Genomic DNA, 14,347 nt, shown 5'->3' with positions numbered 1-14,347 from the left:
CAGTGAGAGAATGCATACATGGGGAGAGAAAGTTTGGCAATTCCACCATCTGTATTGCAGAAGGCATGTTCCGCAACGTCCATAACGTCCTGTGAAAGCATATACGATTACTGGCCACTCTCAGAAACGAAGCCTCACCAGAGCAGAGATTAAAACTTGCAAACGTGCTGATCCAAAAGACTATGCGGCCTCATACGCGATAAATGGTGCCAATAAACACCCTAACATCTGCAAGACGAAGGCTCCATCTGCGGGATCTACACTGTATCCTTCATGGTCGCATTCAGACGGACACCACTGATGATAGATGTCCCATTGATAGGATGATGAATGCGGGCAACAAACTTAGGGTAGCCAGACGCGCAAGTATTGGCGACAGGGAGCATGCCCCTAGTGACAATAGGAGTGCTGAGCTCTCTCGATAGAGAGGTATGCGTAAGCATGCAACTATCGGTGAATTGACTCCTAATACGGGCAGTAAACAAAACAAAGAGACAGGCTTGTGACTGTACAACCAAAGCCTACCGTTGCAGAAGCCCGTCAAAGTGCAAGACAGCTTCTTGCACACAAGTGCTCGAGTTGCGGTGTTTGCATCGCCCTTGGGTGCGGCATTCATCAACATTCATCGCGCTGGTGCTAATAAAGCATCCTGGACATCCGGCGGTAAGATGCACTGTCACACAAGCAGGTGCACCCATCACATTGTCGTTCGCAGCAATAATCTGAAAACCTCAGCAGACGTACAGTGGGGGGGTGGGTGGAAAGTTGACATTCACTGAGATCCGGCGTGAAGGTGGAGGTGAGATGAGCATAGATGCGTGCGCTATTGGAGAGTGTGTATCGAGAGTGGCGAACGAGGATTTGGCCCGCTGTGGAAGCCGAAAACGCAGTCCATGGTATCAGCATGCGTCGCACTTTGCACCGCGATGAGACTGTTATTTTCAACGACGGATATAACCTGCCAAAACATATACTGTTAGCACTATGGCAAGCCAGAGTGATCCGCCCTCGTTAGACGTCGAGCTGACGAGAATCGTCACGAGATGTCTGGAAGGAGGAATTTAGCGCCCAGATTACTCCAGCTACTACCCGACTCAGGACGTAGCGGAAAATATACACGCCTCCGAAATTCCTCTCATTCGCAGCAACGACGACAGCGACGGTATAAGAATTAGTGGGTGACTCCCTTTCCTGTGCATAGGAATATAGCAGGAGAACGCAGGAAGACGAAATTATGCGCAAACGGTGGATTCCAGCATGAAGCGAAAGCGATACCCGCCTAGGACGCCCAATGGGAGCGACGGTGGGCACACCATCGACAGTGAGGACTTGAGGCGGCTGCGAGTCAGAGTTGGAGGATCTCATCCATCTATGAGGCCCCTTTTACAAAAAAAAACCAGCATTCCTACAATCATCCACGTAAGAGCCGTCAATATAACAGAACCGTCCTCCGCTCACATATAACTTGACGTACGTTTACGCGGGAAAAGCAATAACACGAAGCGTGTCCATTACATCCTCTGAGCTCTCACCGTCTCACTGTCTCTTCTTCCTGTCAATGAGCTACAATGATGGAGATGCAGGATAGATAAGGTCAACGAACTTTACTCTGGCAGGTAACGCTCCGTACAGGTATACCGCCGTGGCCACCAGGTATCTCGTCAGGTGGACCACTGTTGACCATTGTTTTCGAAAGAAACTAATCTAAGTGGTAAGCCCAAATTGGGCCTCGCCCAAACCTGAACTTCATCCACTGCCTTTGTTTCGTTCAGCCTTGCCTTAACCTATCCGCCACAACTTCTGCCTTAGAATGGACCCCTCCACGAACGGCTATTCTTCTAACGACTCCCTTCATCATTACGATTATTACAACTTCTACTCTTCGACCGAGTCGTTCTCCGAAGACGACTGCAGTAAGTGGCGACCGTTCTATTTCACAATCTTGCTCACGCGTCTTGATGTAGGCACGGACGATGCATTACGAGCAGAGCTTTTCGGCCGCATCTCCAGAGATGTAGATATAGAGGATTACGTGCAGTACGTGTATGGCGTATCGAAGGCCGATATCGAGTACATACGCAGCAAAGAATGGAAGGTCGAGGGCTTGCCTACCTATACGAAGTTGCTTAATGAAGGCGCGCAAAAAGAGGACCTTTACGAACCATTCCAATCAATTATAGCCGATCTCTTCGACACTTTCACCAACGACGGGCGCAAGCTTGATGTACACCACACGTCCCTTGACGAGACAACACTGAAAGGCGTCTGGAACGTCGGAAACCCTGACCAGCTTTTCTTCTTTGGCTCACACGACGAGGAGGCACCCATAGCCTGGTCACTCGCCAAAGCCTTTGTCGAGTTCGCCGTGACACCTCGCAGACAGCGCACCGCAGCCAGTGACTCAACTATAGGTACATTTAACGAAGAGGGGACAGCTGCTACAGCTGCTCTAGCTGTGTCATCGCCCGGCCTAGTGCCCACCCCGACACTCACGACGCGATCTAGTACCAAACGCAAACATTCTAGCACAGATACCCTCGACGGACCGATGCCAGCTGCAAAACGCCCGAAACTCGTAGTTTTCACTCGGAAAGAAATGCAAGCGGCTGGATACGCCTTGGAGCTCTTGGCTTCCACCTGCAGACGATGGGCCACCGGTGTGGTCATCATAGACACACAAGTGGCATTGCATTATTACGATCGTATGGGTGCTATCTACACTCAACCTTTCAAATTCGACGAGGAGCCATGGAAGCTAGCGTTGTTCGCTTTAGCCATTGGACAGTGCGACCTTGTACAAGCAGGATTCGAGCCACTCGTCGCACCCAACACCGATACCCTGCTCTCTCAGCCGCTCTTCTCGGTGAAAAACGCCATTCTTAGGCTGCCCAAATATAACAGCAACAAGGATAGTGCTTACGAGGGCGACGACGACAAAGTTATTGGCAATAAAGTGAAAGGCGAAGCCGCCGTTGATAAGGTCTGGTCCCACTTCAAAATCATTGGTGATCCGCTATACGTATCTGGTAGCCTCACTGGACGAGGATCGCATGTCTTGCCTGGAGATCTAGTCGAAGAATCACCTGCCCAGGATCGCTCAGAAGGTGTGGCCAGCAAGGAGAAACAGGGTGCTGAATCAGGACAAGAGGGCACCATGGTTGCCAAGCTCAGTTGGCCAATGGAAAAACGTCCGTATCTCGAGGCGGATACAGTCAAAGATCTCGTCGAGAAGATTCCATGGATGTCGCGTCACCTACCTCGGATTCACTGCGCTATATCACTCAAGGGTGAATCTATGGGACTACCAAGGCGTCTCTTCCACGACATGACCATAGCATATGGATTGGAGCAGCGGTACTTCACCCTCCTATTCTCGGATCGCTATAAACACCTTTGGGAAGTCAAAACGTTGATTGGGTTTCAAATGGCATTCATTGACATTGTTGAGTGTACGTGGTGCGGTTCATCATTTAGACCTCACTAACGCTTCGAAATTCACAGGCCACCGCACCGTGACGAGGTACGGAAAGGTGCTTCATAGGGATATAAGCGAGAACAACCTACTATGGACTAATGATAAGCGCGTCGTTGGTGTCCTCAATGACTGGGATCTAGCCACACCCGTCGATGCGGTTGGCAATAGCACCAACCACCGAACTGGGACGGGCCCGTTCATGGCCTACGACCTACTCGGGCCCGAACCGCCTGTCCATCTGTATCGGCACGATCTCGAATCGCTCTTTTATGTGCTTATATGGGCGGCGGTACATTACAACCTCGGCAGTGACGTCCCTTACTCCGGCGCTGTCAATCCAGTGCTGAAAACATGGACTGGGGATTACGGAGAAGCTCGTAATGCGAAGCATGCTTTCTTGGGGGATCCAGAGCCCGTACTCCGCAATATACAGCCTGTGTTCAAGTCGTTGCGAGCGTTGTGGATTCAACCACTCTGCGACCTTTTCCAAGAGGCTCAGATGAATCGAGACAAGCATGCGAGAGCGAGAAGAGCAAGACAAGAGGTCATCGGACGGGACGTTCTGACGGGAAGCCAAGGATCTGCACTCATGACCACTGGCGACGACAGTGATGACGAGGACAATGCAAACAACTTAGCGCTTCCTGAGCCTGCTGTCAAAAGCGCTCCGGCTCATGATATCGATTTCGAAACCCTAGGATGCTTAACCTTTGAAAGCTTTATGGCTGCTCTCGCTCACTGGAAACCTCGTTCGATACCAAAGGAATACCGCGAGTATGCAAAACGACTTGTCAAAGAGGACAAGTGAATCACTAGTGGGCTGACAATAGGTCACGAAATTCGGAATGTCTACTCACTGTTTGTACAATCCCAACGAGGATACCCTCAGCTGCCGATGTTTGCCAACGACACGCAGACAAATCGCACTCGCAATATAAATAAATTATAAATACAAATTGAACGTCCTAAAGTGAATGCTAAATAGAAACGACGGCCTACTGCCGATGCACAGGCCCGCCACATCCGAAAAGGACTTACGTTCGACTTCGCCCCAACCATCTTTTATACCTCGCGGGGCAGTACACAAGGCATGTAGCCTTCATGTCCTTCTAAGATACCTCTCTCGGAAAGGACCTTCGACGAATCCATTCTCGTTTGCAAGCCATATGTCCGAGTCAAATAGGATTCTACAACTTTCGCTCGCCATCGTCGTAGAACGGCCCAAATCCATGGATCAATTACGACGCCAAGGTACAGATCGCTAGAAACAAAGCAAGAGCGGACTTCGTAAAGACAAACGAGATGGGAATTGGTGTCAAATGATTTCCCTATACATCAGGCGCTCGAGTGAGCAACTGAGCTTTCTGGAAAGCTTTGCTTCGGATCTGTGTCGTCCTCCATCTGGGTAGTGATATCTACTTTGATGTGCTTCATCGGCATGCACCCGATCGTCTGGACGGGGTCGGACCTCGAGAACGCCGTGGAGTTGGCGCGAAGCTTGACGGGAATAGTGATAGCGTTGAAAGTGATCCCCTGCTCGTATATCAAACTCATGGCATGACCAGACAGCCAAGGAGAGACGCGCCACTGTAGGCGTCATCAGCTCCAGCAACTTGGAAGAAGTACTGCCCGTTCACCGCGCGCGAGTAGAGCGCGAGCAGCAGGATCTCCACGACAAGCTGTAGCGCCGCAGACTCGATGAGGATGCGTGCTACCGGGAGGAGGTAGCTCCCGGTTTTGTACTGGGCGGATCTGGCGGATGTGTGCCAGATGCGGAAGGCCATGAGGGGTTGTGATGACGTTTTGGACCACGGCGATGGAGTAGAAGGCTTGGATCCACGCGTTCAGCCGATCCGTGCAGACGCTTACCGTGGGGTCGATTTGGACGAAGAGGGCGGATGCTACGGGACCAAGGCGAGTTAGAGAAGTATCGACCCAACTGATGTTGGTTACTCACGAACGCACAGAACATCACTCTCATCTACAAAAGGCCAAACAATCTGGGGGTTCCTAGTCCCTGATTTGATACCAAAGTTCGCGGGCAAGTTCTTCACCGAGGTACCCACCCTCTCCGCCCAAGGAAAGATAAGGAGCCAGGAGGCCATTGTCCAGGGTTTGGAGAATGCTCCCGAGGCTGCTCCCGAGGCTGCTCTCTTGGATATGTTGAAAGAAGGAGGGAAGGTTGGCAAAGTCGTTGTCATCGTCGCTAAGGAGTGAACTCGTTAACGCCGATGCAAAGTATGTACATAGGTACAGGATGAATCACCCGTTTCCCATGCCCCTTAGAGGGAATAGTGCACACCTAGTATATTCTAGTTGACTCGGGGGTAGAGCGCCCTACTCGTATGCAAGCATACAGAATGAGGGAGTAAGTCGTTCAGATCGGTCGTCGCACAAAGCAACTTGTGCATGAGGAAGGTTTTGTTAGTAAGCCTAATAAGATGGCTTTGTCGGGGCGCAAGCGATCTAGTTCGTCTGCCCGCCCTTGAAGTTTCGCGTGTGGGTCCAAAGGACAATAGAATGGAAAAGCCACAAAGTACCAACCTCACGACTCCGCAAGCCGCCCGATACCCCTTCGTTGGGCACCCCTTCATCATGTGTGCTTTACTGGCAAATTGCAGAGGACGTTGTGTTGATTCAATATACCACCCTTGCTGCCGAGTCTGTCCACGTCCGCCTGTGGAACTGGATGACCGGCGATCTATGGCTCGTAAGTGACCCGCATTCCACTCTGATTGATATCTCATTCTTGTTTCGGTAGACCGAGGACTATTCTATGACTTGCGGTGGTTGCGGGCTTCTGTCTGCACGATCCTTCATGCTCCCCTCACTCAAAGGGTGTGGTTCAATACAAATCTATACCCTTGAGTTCTCCAATGACTCTCGAACCCCACGCCCCGAGCTCAAGGCTACGCTACCCCTCCCCTCCTTGACTCCCGGCATCTCGCTGCGCTTCTTCACCTCTCATTCACCGCCCATCGTTGCACGGCCCCTTCAATCCAAAACGGCTTCCCCCACAGCGGAAATCTCACATCCACGTTATGTCAGTAGCATACAACGCGCAGTTTGGGATTAGATTCCGTTTGTTTGTCCCCAATCGCGTCCTGCTTTCTTACGCCGCCATGGCTCCTGGTCATGCACCCATGCTGGTTCCTTGGGACACCTGGGGCCCGGACGGGGCGGACAACAACATGAGATGAATAGTTGACTGGAGGGCGCAGTCGTATTGGCACGGGGACGAGGGCGCTCATCACCGTCGCACTTGGAGGTAGAAGCGTGGACAAGGCTGCCTTTGGATTCAGTGCAGGTCATCAGACGTGGGGGATTGTGTTGGGTACACTGATGTTTCTGACGACCAAGTAGTAATCAACCCTAGTTCTATAGCCGGCGAACAAATACGACATATACGGCTATACGATAAACAACGCTTTGCTCTCCGCTTGCGCACGTTGGGCCCATCCTTGTGGTGAAAGTCGAAGCTGACTTGGGGGAAGGTGCTTCTCCGCAGGTAAACAGCTCCTGCCATCCCCCACCCAATGGTACGCGATATTTTGGCAGTCCATGCCGTCAGAGGAGGGTGTTCTTGTGAGCCTGCTTCTTCGTCGCGATGACATGGGGATATGGTTTTCTAGCGTTGCTCGCTCAGGAGTGTGCATAAAGTTACTTTTCGATCTTTCGACCTTACTGTGCGAACTTTTTCCCACACAGTAAAAGTAACTTTCGTCGCTCGCTCAGTTCTGACAATCTGAAATTGCGGACACGCCCTGTTTATCGATACGTCGGCCAGCGGAGCTCCCGGCCACGATGATCTCGTTCTGTAGTTAAATATCTGAGTTATCGTACCGGTCCATGTTCGTCAATATTCCTGGAACCCTACGTGAGCGCCAAATAATGAGACACCAGGACCACTGCGCGTGTGTGGAACAGTACAGAGTCCACAATCTAGCCACGGCCCACCGACTCACACTTAGGGGGTGGCTAAACCATTGTTGTCTGTTGTTACTTATTGCTGTTAGTGGCCAAAAGAAGCAACCAATCTAAGTAGTAAGCCTAAATTGGCAATCGTCCAAACCTGAACTTCATCCACCACCATTCAGTCTTGCCACCTTGCCACCACGCTTGATTTAAAATGGACCATCCCACCATGAGTCGCTGCTCCTCCACAGAATCACTTCACGACTACCACTACGACTACTACAACTTCTACCATATCTACCCTTCAACTGAATCGTTCTCCTCCAACGACTCCAGTAAGTGTCGACCTTACTATCCCATACTCTTGCTCACATATCTTAACTTAGGCATGTCTACGCCGAGTAAGCAAGGGGCAACTGGCGTGTACGCTCGAAACCGCACCAATATGGACGCTGCCTTGAAGGCAGATCTTGCTGGCCTCATCACGAAAGACGTGGAATTAGAAGAATTTGTGCGACATGTATACGGCGTATCGAAAGACGACATCAAGGCAATAAAGTCCAAAGAATGGAAGCTTGAGGGCTTGGATACCTACATGAAGCTGCTTGGCGAAGGTGCTCGAGAAGAGAAGTTCTATGCACCATTCAAGGCAATTATGGCCAACTTATTCGGCATTTTCGAGAGCGAGAAACGCAAGATTGACGTACATCATGCATCCCTTGGCAAGACCGCACTGAAAAGTGTCGGGAACGTTCGAAAACCAGACCAACTTTTCTTCTTCGGCTCGCACGACGACAAGTCACCCATAACCTGGTCACTCGCTAAAGCCTTTGTCGAGCTCGCCGTGACATCTAGCGCGCAACGCATCATCACGTCCAGTAGCTCGGCTATAGCCACAATCAATGAAGAGGAAGCTGTATTTGGTCTAGCTGCGTCAGCGCCCGACTTGATGCTACCCGCAACAATCACAACACCGTCCGGGGGGACGAAGCGCCGGAGCACAGATCCCACAGACAGACCGAAGCCCCCGAAGATCCCCAAAATCAGCATCTTGAATAAGAAAGAACCACAAGCTGCAGGGTACGCTTTGGAGCTCCTGGCTTCGACTTGCCGACGGTGGGCCACTGGTCTTGTCATCACAGACACGCAAGTGGCTTTGCATTACTACGATCGTGTGGGTGCCATCTTCACCAAGCCTTTCAAATTCGACGAAGAGCCATGGAAGTTAGCGTTGGTCGCCTTGGCCATTGGAGGATGCGACCTTGTACAAGCAGGATTCGAACCACTCGTTGCGTCCAGCCTCGACACCGCGCTCTCGCAGCCGCTTCTTTCACTAAAGAATGCGATTCTTAGATTGCCAAAAGATGACAGCAATAAGGACGGCAGCGACAAAGTGATTGGCGATAAAGTGAAAGGTGAAACTGTCATCGAGAAAGTCTGGTCGCACTTCAAAATCACTGGTGAACCGCTATACGTATATGGCGGTCTTACTGGACGCGGGTCACATGTCTTACCTGGAGATCTAGTCGAAGAAGCCCCTGCCCAGGATCGCGCAGAAGGTGTGGCCAGCAAGGGAAAGCAGGTTGCTGAAGCCTCAGAGGCACCAGAGGGCGCCATGGTTGTCAAGCTCAGTTGGCCGATGGAGAAACGTCCGTATCTCGAGGCGGATACAATCAAGGATCTCGTCGAGAAGATTCCATGGATGTCGCGTCACCTACCTCGGATTCACTGCGCTATATCACTCAAGGGTGAATTTATGGGACTACCACGGCGCCTCTTCCACGACATGACCATAGCATATGGATTGGAGCAGCGGTACTTCACCCTCCTATTCTCGGATCGCTATAAACACCTTTGGGATGTCAAAACATTGATTGGGTTCCAAATGGCATATATTGACATCGTTGAGTGTACGTAGCAATGTCACTTCGTCATTGAGACATTACTAATGCTTCGAAATCAACAGGCCACCACACCGTGACGAAGTACGGAAAAGTGCTTCATAGGGATATAAGCGAGAACAACCTATTGTGGACTAATGATAAGCGCGTCGTTGGGGTCCTCAATGACTGGGATCTAGCCACACCCGTCGATGCGGTTGGCAATAGCACCAACCACCGAACCGGGACGGGCCCGTTCATGGCCTACGACCTACTCGGGCCCAAACCGCCTGTCCATCTGTATCGGCACGATCTCGAATCGCTCTTTTATGTGCTTATATGGGCGGTAGTGCATTATAAGATCGGCAGTGACGTCCCTTACTCCCGCGTTGTCAATCCAGTGCTGAAAACATGGACTGGGGATTATGGAGAAGCTCGTAATGCGAAGCGTGCTTTCTTGGGGGACCCTGAGCCCGTGCTACTCGAGGTACAGCCTGTGTTCAAGCCATTGCAAGCTACATGGATCGAACCACTCTGCGACCTTTTTCAAGAGGCTCAGACGAATCGAGACAAGCATGCGAGAACGAGAAGAGCAAGAGAAGAAGTCATCGGACAGGACGTTCTGACGGGAAGCCAAGGATCTGCCACAGAGACGGACCTGTTCGCTATGAGACTGTGGGACGAAGACCAGGATGATGACGAGGGCTCAGCCCCTTCTCCGACCGTTCCACAGGCTGTCCCTCCTTCTCCTGCTCCACGAAGCGACGACATCGACTTCGAGACTCTGGGAGACTGTTTGACGTTTGAGAAATTCATGGCTGCCTTGGGTGGAAGCCGGCCCGTTGGGATACCGAAGAAATACCGCGCCTACGCGGAATCCCTCCTTGCAGTGCCCAAGTGAGACTCAATAATCGAGTCTGCTACTACATTTAATATAGTTTGCTTATCGAGGTTCTCGGTCATGTTTTGTCCTCAGTATGTATCTTTCATGCGCTTAACATAATAACTCGTATAAATTTCTGTTGTAGGTGCGAAGGGGAATTCGCGCTTGTGTGAATGCGAGGACTGGGAATGGTGTGTTTCCACCAAAAGACGAAGTAAGAAAGAGTGAAGTGAAACTGAACGTCACGTGACGAACGGAACGGAGGACCTGTTATTCGGTCTGCCCGATTGCCTGTGTACGAAACTCCAATGCATAGGAGGGCGGCGAAGATTGAATACTTCATGGCATGATTTGTCCGCTGAGGAAGGTAGATGACTTGGTCGACATCGCTTATACGCCCTAGGATAAACTGCCAAAAGGTCTCGGTGGGTATGGCTCCCAAACGTGCTGGTGAGAGAAAAACAACACGCCATGCATTCTCATCAATAGCTCTCGAGAACGCTCCAGATTGATGGGAGGTCACATCATTATTTCACTTGAATGGAGTGTGCTCATGTGTGTCTGTCTGTCAACGGCTCAGCGATGGACCAGCTGTATAGCAGCGTGCGAGCAGCGGGTACCAGAGCCTGGAGGACCCAGGGGGTTGGAGACTGGTACGCATGCTCCAGAAGAAAGATATATAGGCATGAAGGGCACCATCTGAATGGACGGTTCTTCAGGAAGACAGCCACGCGAGGAGGTACGGGGGCACGTGCCAACCGCTCTTGGACTCGAACCATCACCATCTCTGGGTTTCCCACGGTTGATTTTCAGTTCTCGAGGCCCGTCGTCAGCCACGTACAGGCTTCTACAGCCATTCTCGCACTACGACGACGAGGGAAGGCAGCACGGTTCCTGCCAGAGGGTGCTCCTTCTTTAAGGAGCTTAAATGAGTGTTCACGCCCTCTGAGTCCTGGAAAGACTGGAAACTTCCCAGTGCCAGCCACTGTCGGTGCTCCCTTGGTAAAGGAGCTTAAAGTGGATGTAGCCACGCCCTCCAGTCCTGGAATGACTTTAAACTTCCCTCTCTATGGCTAATATGCCCTATGCTAAACACCACCCGACCAACCATTATCCTGCTCAAAGTCGCTGCATAACACCGGGAACTACTCCAAACACGGCCCAACCCCAATTTGACCAACCCTACTCGTAACAACCGGGTGCAGCGTTAATTCGTTGTACTCAACCCACACCGCGTCTTAGTAGCTTTAGCTTGCTTGTTGCGGTATATAAATGCAGACATTAAAAAAAAAAAAAAATACGGGGGCACGTGCTTGCTGGGTCGCTCCCCTACTCATCGCTTGGGCGCCTCCCCGAGTCGGCGAGGACACTGGGCTTGATATCTTCGACTTCAACGGTGATGGACACACATCTGTCCATATGTGCGACCTGAAGAACTCGGCCTTTTGCAACCACAACCTTTGCAGTTTGGCTGTAGTGGTCACAGACTTGTTCCGTCGTTGGCGCTGAGCTTCTGTGACATGGGGGGCTCACATTTCAACATTGCAGGCAATGCTCGGTGCATATCTACTTTGCCGTAGTGGATCTTCAACGTTGACCACTGTTGACCATTGTTTTTGTGCGTGGTAAGCTTGGGGTGGTAATCTCACTACCATTACTGCCACAACCTTGCCCTGGAATAGACCCGCTATGAATACCTGCCCCACGACTACTACTACGACTATTACAACTTCTACCCTTCAACTGAACCGTACTACTCCAACTCGGACTCCAGTAAGTGGCAACCTTACTATTTCTCATTCTCGCTCACTCGTCTTCATTTCAGGCATGGACAGTGGTTTGCAGGCTGAGCTTTTCGGCCTCGTATCAGAAGATGTGGATATGGAAGAATATGTGCAGCATGTGTATGGTGTATCAAACGCCGATGTCGAGTACATACGCAACAAAGAATGGAAGCTCGAAGGCTTGCCTACCTATACTAAGTTGCTCGATGAAGCCGCGCCCGAAGAAGACCTTTACGAACCATTCAAAACGATCATGGCCGCCCTCTTCGACACCTTCATCGACAGCGGGCGCAAGCTTGACGTGCACCACGCGTCCCTTGGCAAGACGCCACTGAAGGGTATCTGGAACGTCCGAAAGCCGGAACAGTTATTCCTCTTCGGCTCGCACGACGATGAGTCGCCCGTAGCCTGGTCACTCGCCAAAGCCTTTGTCGAGTTCGCCGTGACACCTCGCACACAGCGCGTCGCAGGTGGTGACTCAACTATAATATCAACTATAATAAGCACAACTAACGAGGAGGGGACCGCTGCTGCCGCTGCTCCAGCTTCATCCACGTCTGACCTAGCACTCGCTACAAGCTCTAGTACCAAGCGCAAACACTGCAGCGCTGATACCCCCGACGAGCCAAAGCCAGCGCCGAAACGCCCGAGACTCGCAGCCTACGCTAAGAAAGAACCGCAAGCTGCTGGATATGCTTTGGAGCTCTTGGCTTCGACTTGCAGACGATGGGCCACCGGTGTGGTCATCACGGACACGCAAGTGACGTTACATTACTACGATCGCATGGGTGCTATCCTCACGCAGCCTTTCAAATTCGACGAGGAGCCGTGGAAGCTAGCGTTAGTTGCCTTGGCCATTGGACAGTGTAACCTTGCACATGCAGGGTTTGAGCCACTCGTTGCGTCCAACCTGGACACCGCCCTCTCGCAGCCGCTATACTCATTGCAAAACGCGATCCTCAAGATTCCCAACGATAATAGCAACAGGATCAACAACGACTCGATTGAAGTTGTGGATAACCTTGGGCGAGGGATCTATTCGCACTTTCAAATCACCGGCAACCCACTATACATTTACGGCGGGCTTACGGGTAAGGGATCACACGTCTTGCCTGGATATATGGTCAAGATGATTGGAGAAGCTCCTTCGCAGGACGACGGAGATTTTCGCGACGCAGCGAAGGAACTGGCGTTGCAAGCCAACTCAAAGGATACAATGGTCGTCAAGCTCAGTTGGCCATTAGAGAAGCGTCCATGCCTAGAAGCCCGTACGATCAATGCCCTTGTTAACAAGATTCCTTGGATGAAGCGGCACCTCCCCAAGGTTCACTGCGCCTTGACATTCAAGGGCAAATCCACGGGACTTCCGCGACATCTCTTCCATGACATGAGCGTAGCACATGGATTGGAGCAACGGTACTTCACCCTCCTATTCTCGGATCGTTATAAACACCTTTGGGAAGTCAAAACGTTGATTGGGTTTCAAATGGCATTCATTGACATTGTTGAGTGTACGTGGTGCGGTTCATCATTTAGACCTCACTAACGCTTCGAAATTCACAGGCCACCGCACCGTGACGAGGTACGGAAAAGTGCTTCATAGGGATATAAGCGAAAACAACCTACTATGGACTAATGATAAGCGCGTCGTTGGGGTCCTCAATGACTGGGATCTAGCCACACCCGTCGATGCGGTTGGCAATAGCACCAACCACCGAACCGGGACGGGCCCGTTCATGGCCTACGACCTACTCGGGCCCGAACCGCCTGTCCATCTGTATCGGCACGATCTCGAATCGCTCTTTTATGTCCTTATATGGGCGGCGGTACATTACAACCTCGGCAGTGACGTCCCTTACTCCGGCGCTGTCAATCCAGTGCTGAAAACATGGACTGGGGATTATGGAGAAGCTCGTAATGCGAAGCATGCTTTCTTGGGGGATCCAGAGCCCGTACTCCGCAATACACAGCCTGTGTTCAAGTCGTTGCGAGCGTTGTGGATTCAACCACTCTGCAACCTATTCCGACAAGCACAAGTCAACCGGGACAATCTTGCGAACTTGGCCCACCAAGCACAAGAAGAAGTCATCGGACGGGACGTTTTGTCAGGAGCACTATTGTCTAGATTGGATTGCGACGAAGACGAGGCCTCAACGACTCCCGCTCCTCTTCCGCCTGTCCCATCAGCAAACATTGATTTCGAAACTCTGGGCGAATGTTTGACGTACGAAAAGTTCCTGGCTGCTCTCAATGGCGGGACGCCTCGTCCAATACCTAAGGAGTACCGCGAGTATGCAGAACGACTTCTGGCAGAGGAATGATTATGTATTTCATCTCCAGCACGTAGCACAGCCAATCTCCAGCCTTTCACTGGTGTATAATATTGTACCCTATCTATTTACTTGTACGG

At 51.4% G+C, this 14,347-nt stretch overlaps 5 protein-coding genes across 5 annotated transcripts; 4 read left to right on the top strand and 1 right to left on the bottom strand.

The window, feature by feature from the left end:
• Positions 1-1,810: 1,810 nt before the first annotated feature.
• On the top strand, positions 1,811-4,283 carry PC9H_011609 (uncharacterized protein; the record flags this gene model as incomplete). The annotated part of the gene is made up of 4 exons (XM_036781092.1): positions 1,811-1,913; positions 1,965-2,037; positions 2,083-3,449; positions 3,502-4,283. 4 exons carry the CDS (start codon positions 1,811-1,813, stop codon positions 4,281-4,283), a joined length of 2,325 nt encoding a protein of 774 aa, XP_036626947.1.
• A 527-nt stretch (positions 4,284-4,810) lies between these two features.
• On the bottom strand, positions 4,811-5,580 carry PC9H_011608 (uncharacterized protein; the record flags this gene model as incomplete). The annotated part of the gene is made up of 4 exons (XM_036781091.1): positions 4,811-5,062; positions 5,113-5,304; positions 5,345-5,376; positions 5,433-5,580. The coding sequence occupies 4 exons, from the start codon at positions 5,578-5,580 to the stop codon at positions 4,811-4,813; spliced, it is 624 nt and encodes a 207-aa protein (XP_036626946.1).
• A 336-nt stretch (positions 5,581-5,916) lies between these two features.
• PC9H_011607 (uncharacterized protein) lies at positions 5,917-6,551 on the top strand (the record flags this gene model as incomplete). The annotated part of the gene is made up of 3 exons (XM_036781090.1): positions 5,917-5,944; positions 5,995-6,185; positions 6,237-6,551. The coding sequence occupies 3 exons, from the start codon at positions 5,917-5,919 to the stop codon at positions 6,549-6,551; spliced, it is 534 nt and encodes a 177-aa protein (XP_036626945.1).
• Positions 6,552-7,619: 1,068 nt separating this feature from the next.
• On the top strand, positions 7,620-10,171 carry PC9H_011606 (uncharacterized protein; the record flags this gene model as incomplete). Its single annotated transcript, XM_036781089.1, has 3 exons — positions 7,620-7,725; positions 7,777-9,300; positions 9,357-10,171. 3 exons carry the CDS (start codon positions 7,620-7,622, stop codon positions 10,169-10,171), a joined length of 2,445 nt encoding a protein of 814 aa, XP_036626944.1.
• A 1,809-nt stretch (positions 10,172-11,980) lies between these two features.
• PC9H_011605 (uncharacterized protein) lies at positions 11,981-14,258 on the top strand (the record flags this gene model as incomplete). Its single annotated transcript, XM_036781088.1, has 2 exons — positions 11,981-13,448; positions 13,501-14,258. 2 exons carry the CDS (start codon positions 11,981-11,983, stop codon positions 14,256-14,258), a joined length of 2,226 nt encoding a protein of 741 aa, XP_036626943.1.
• Positions 14,259-14,347: the final 89 nt, after the last annotated feature.

Source organism: Pleurotus ostreatus, assembly GCF_014466165.1.
Source record: "Pleurotus ostreatus strain PC9 chromosome Unknown scaffold_9, whole genome shotgun sequence".
Lineage (NCBI taxonomy): Eukaryota > Fungi > Basidiomycota > Agaricomycetes > Agaricales > Pleurotaceae > Pleurotus > Pleurotus ostreatus.
The sequence above is the reverse complement of the archived record's forward strand: the minus strand, read 5'-3'. Positions and strand labels throughout refer to the sequence as shown.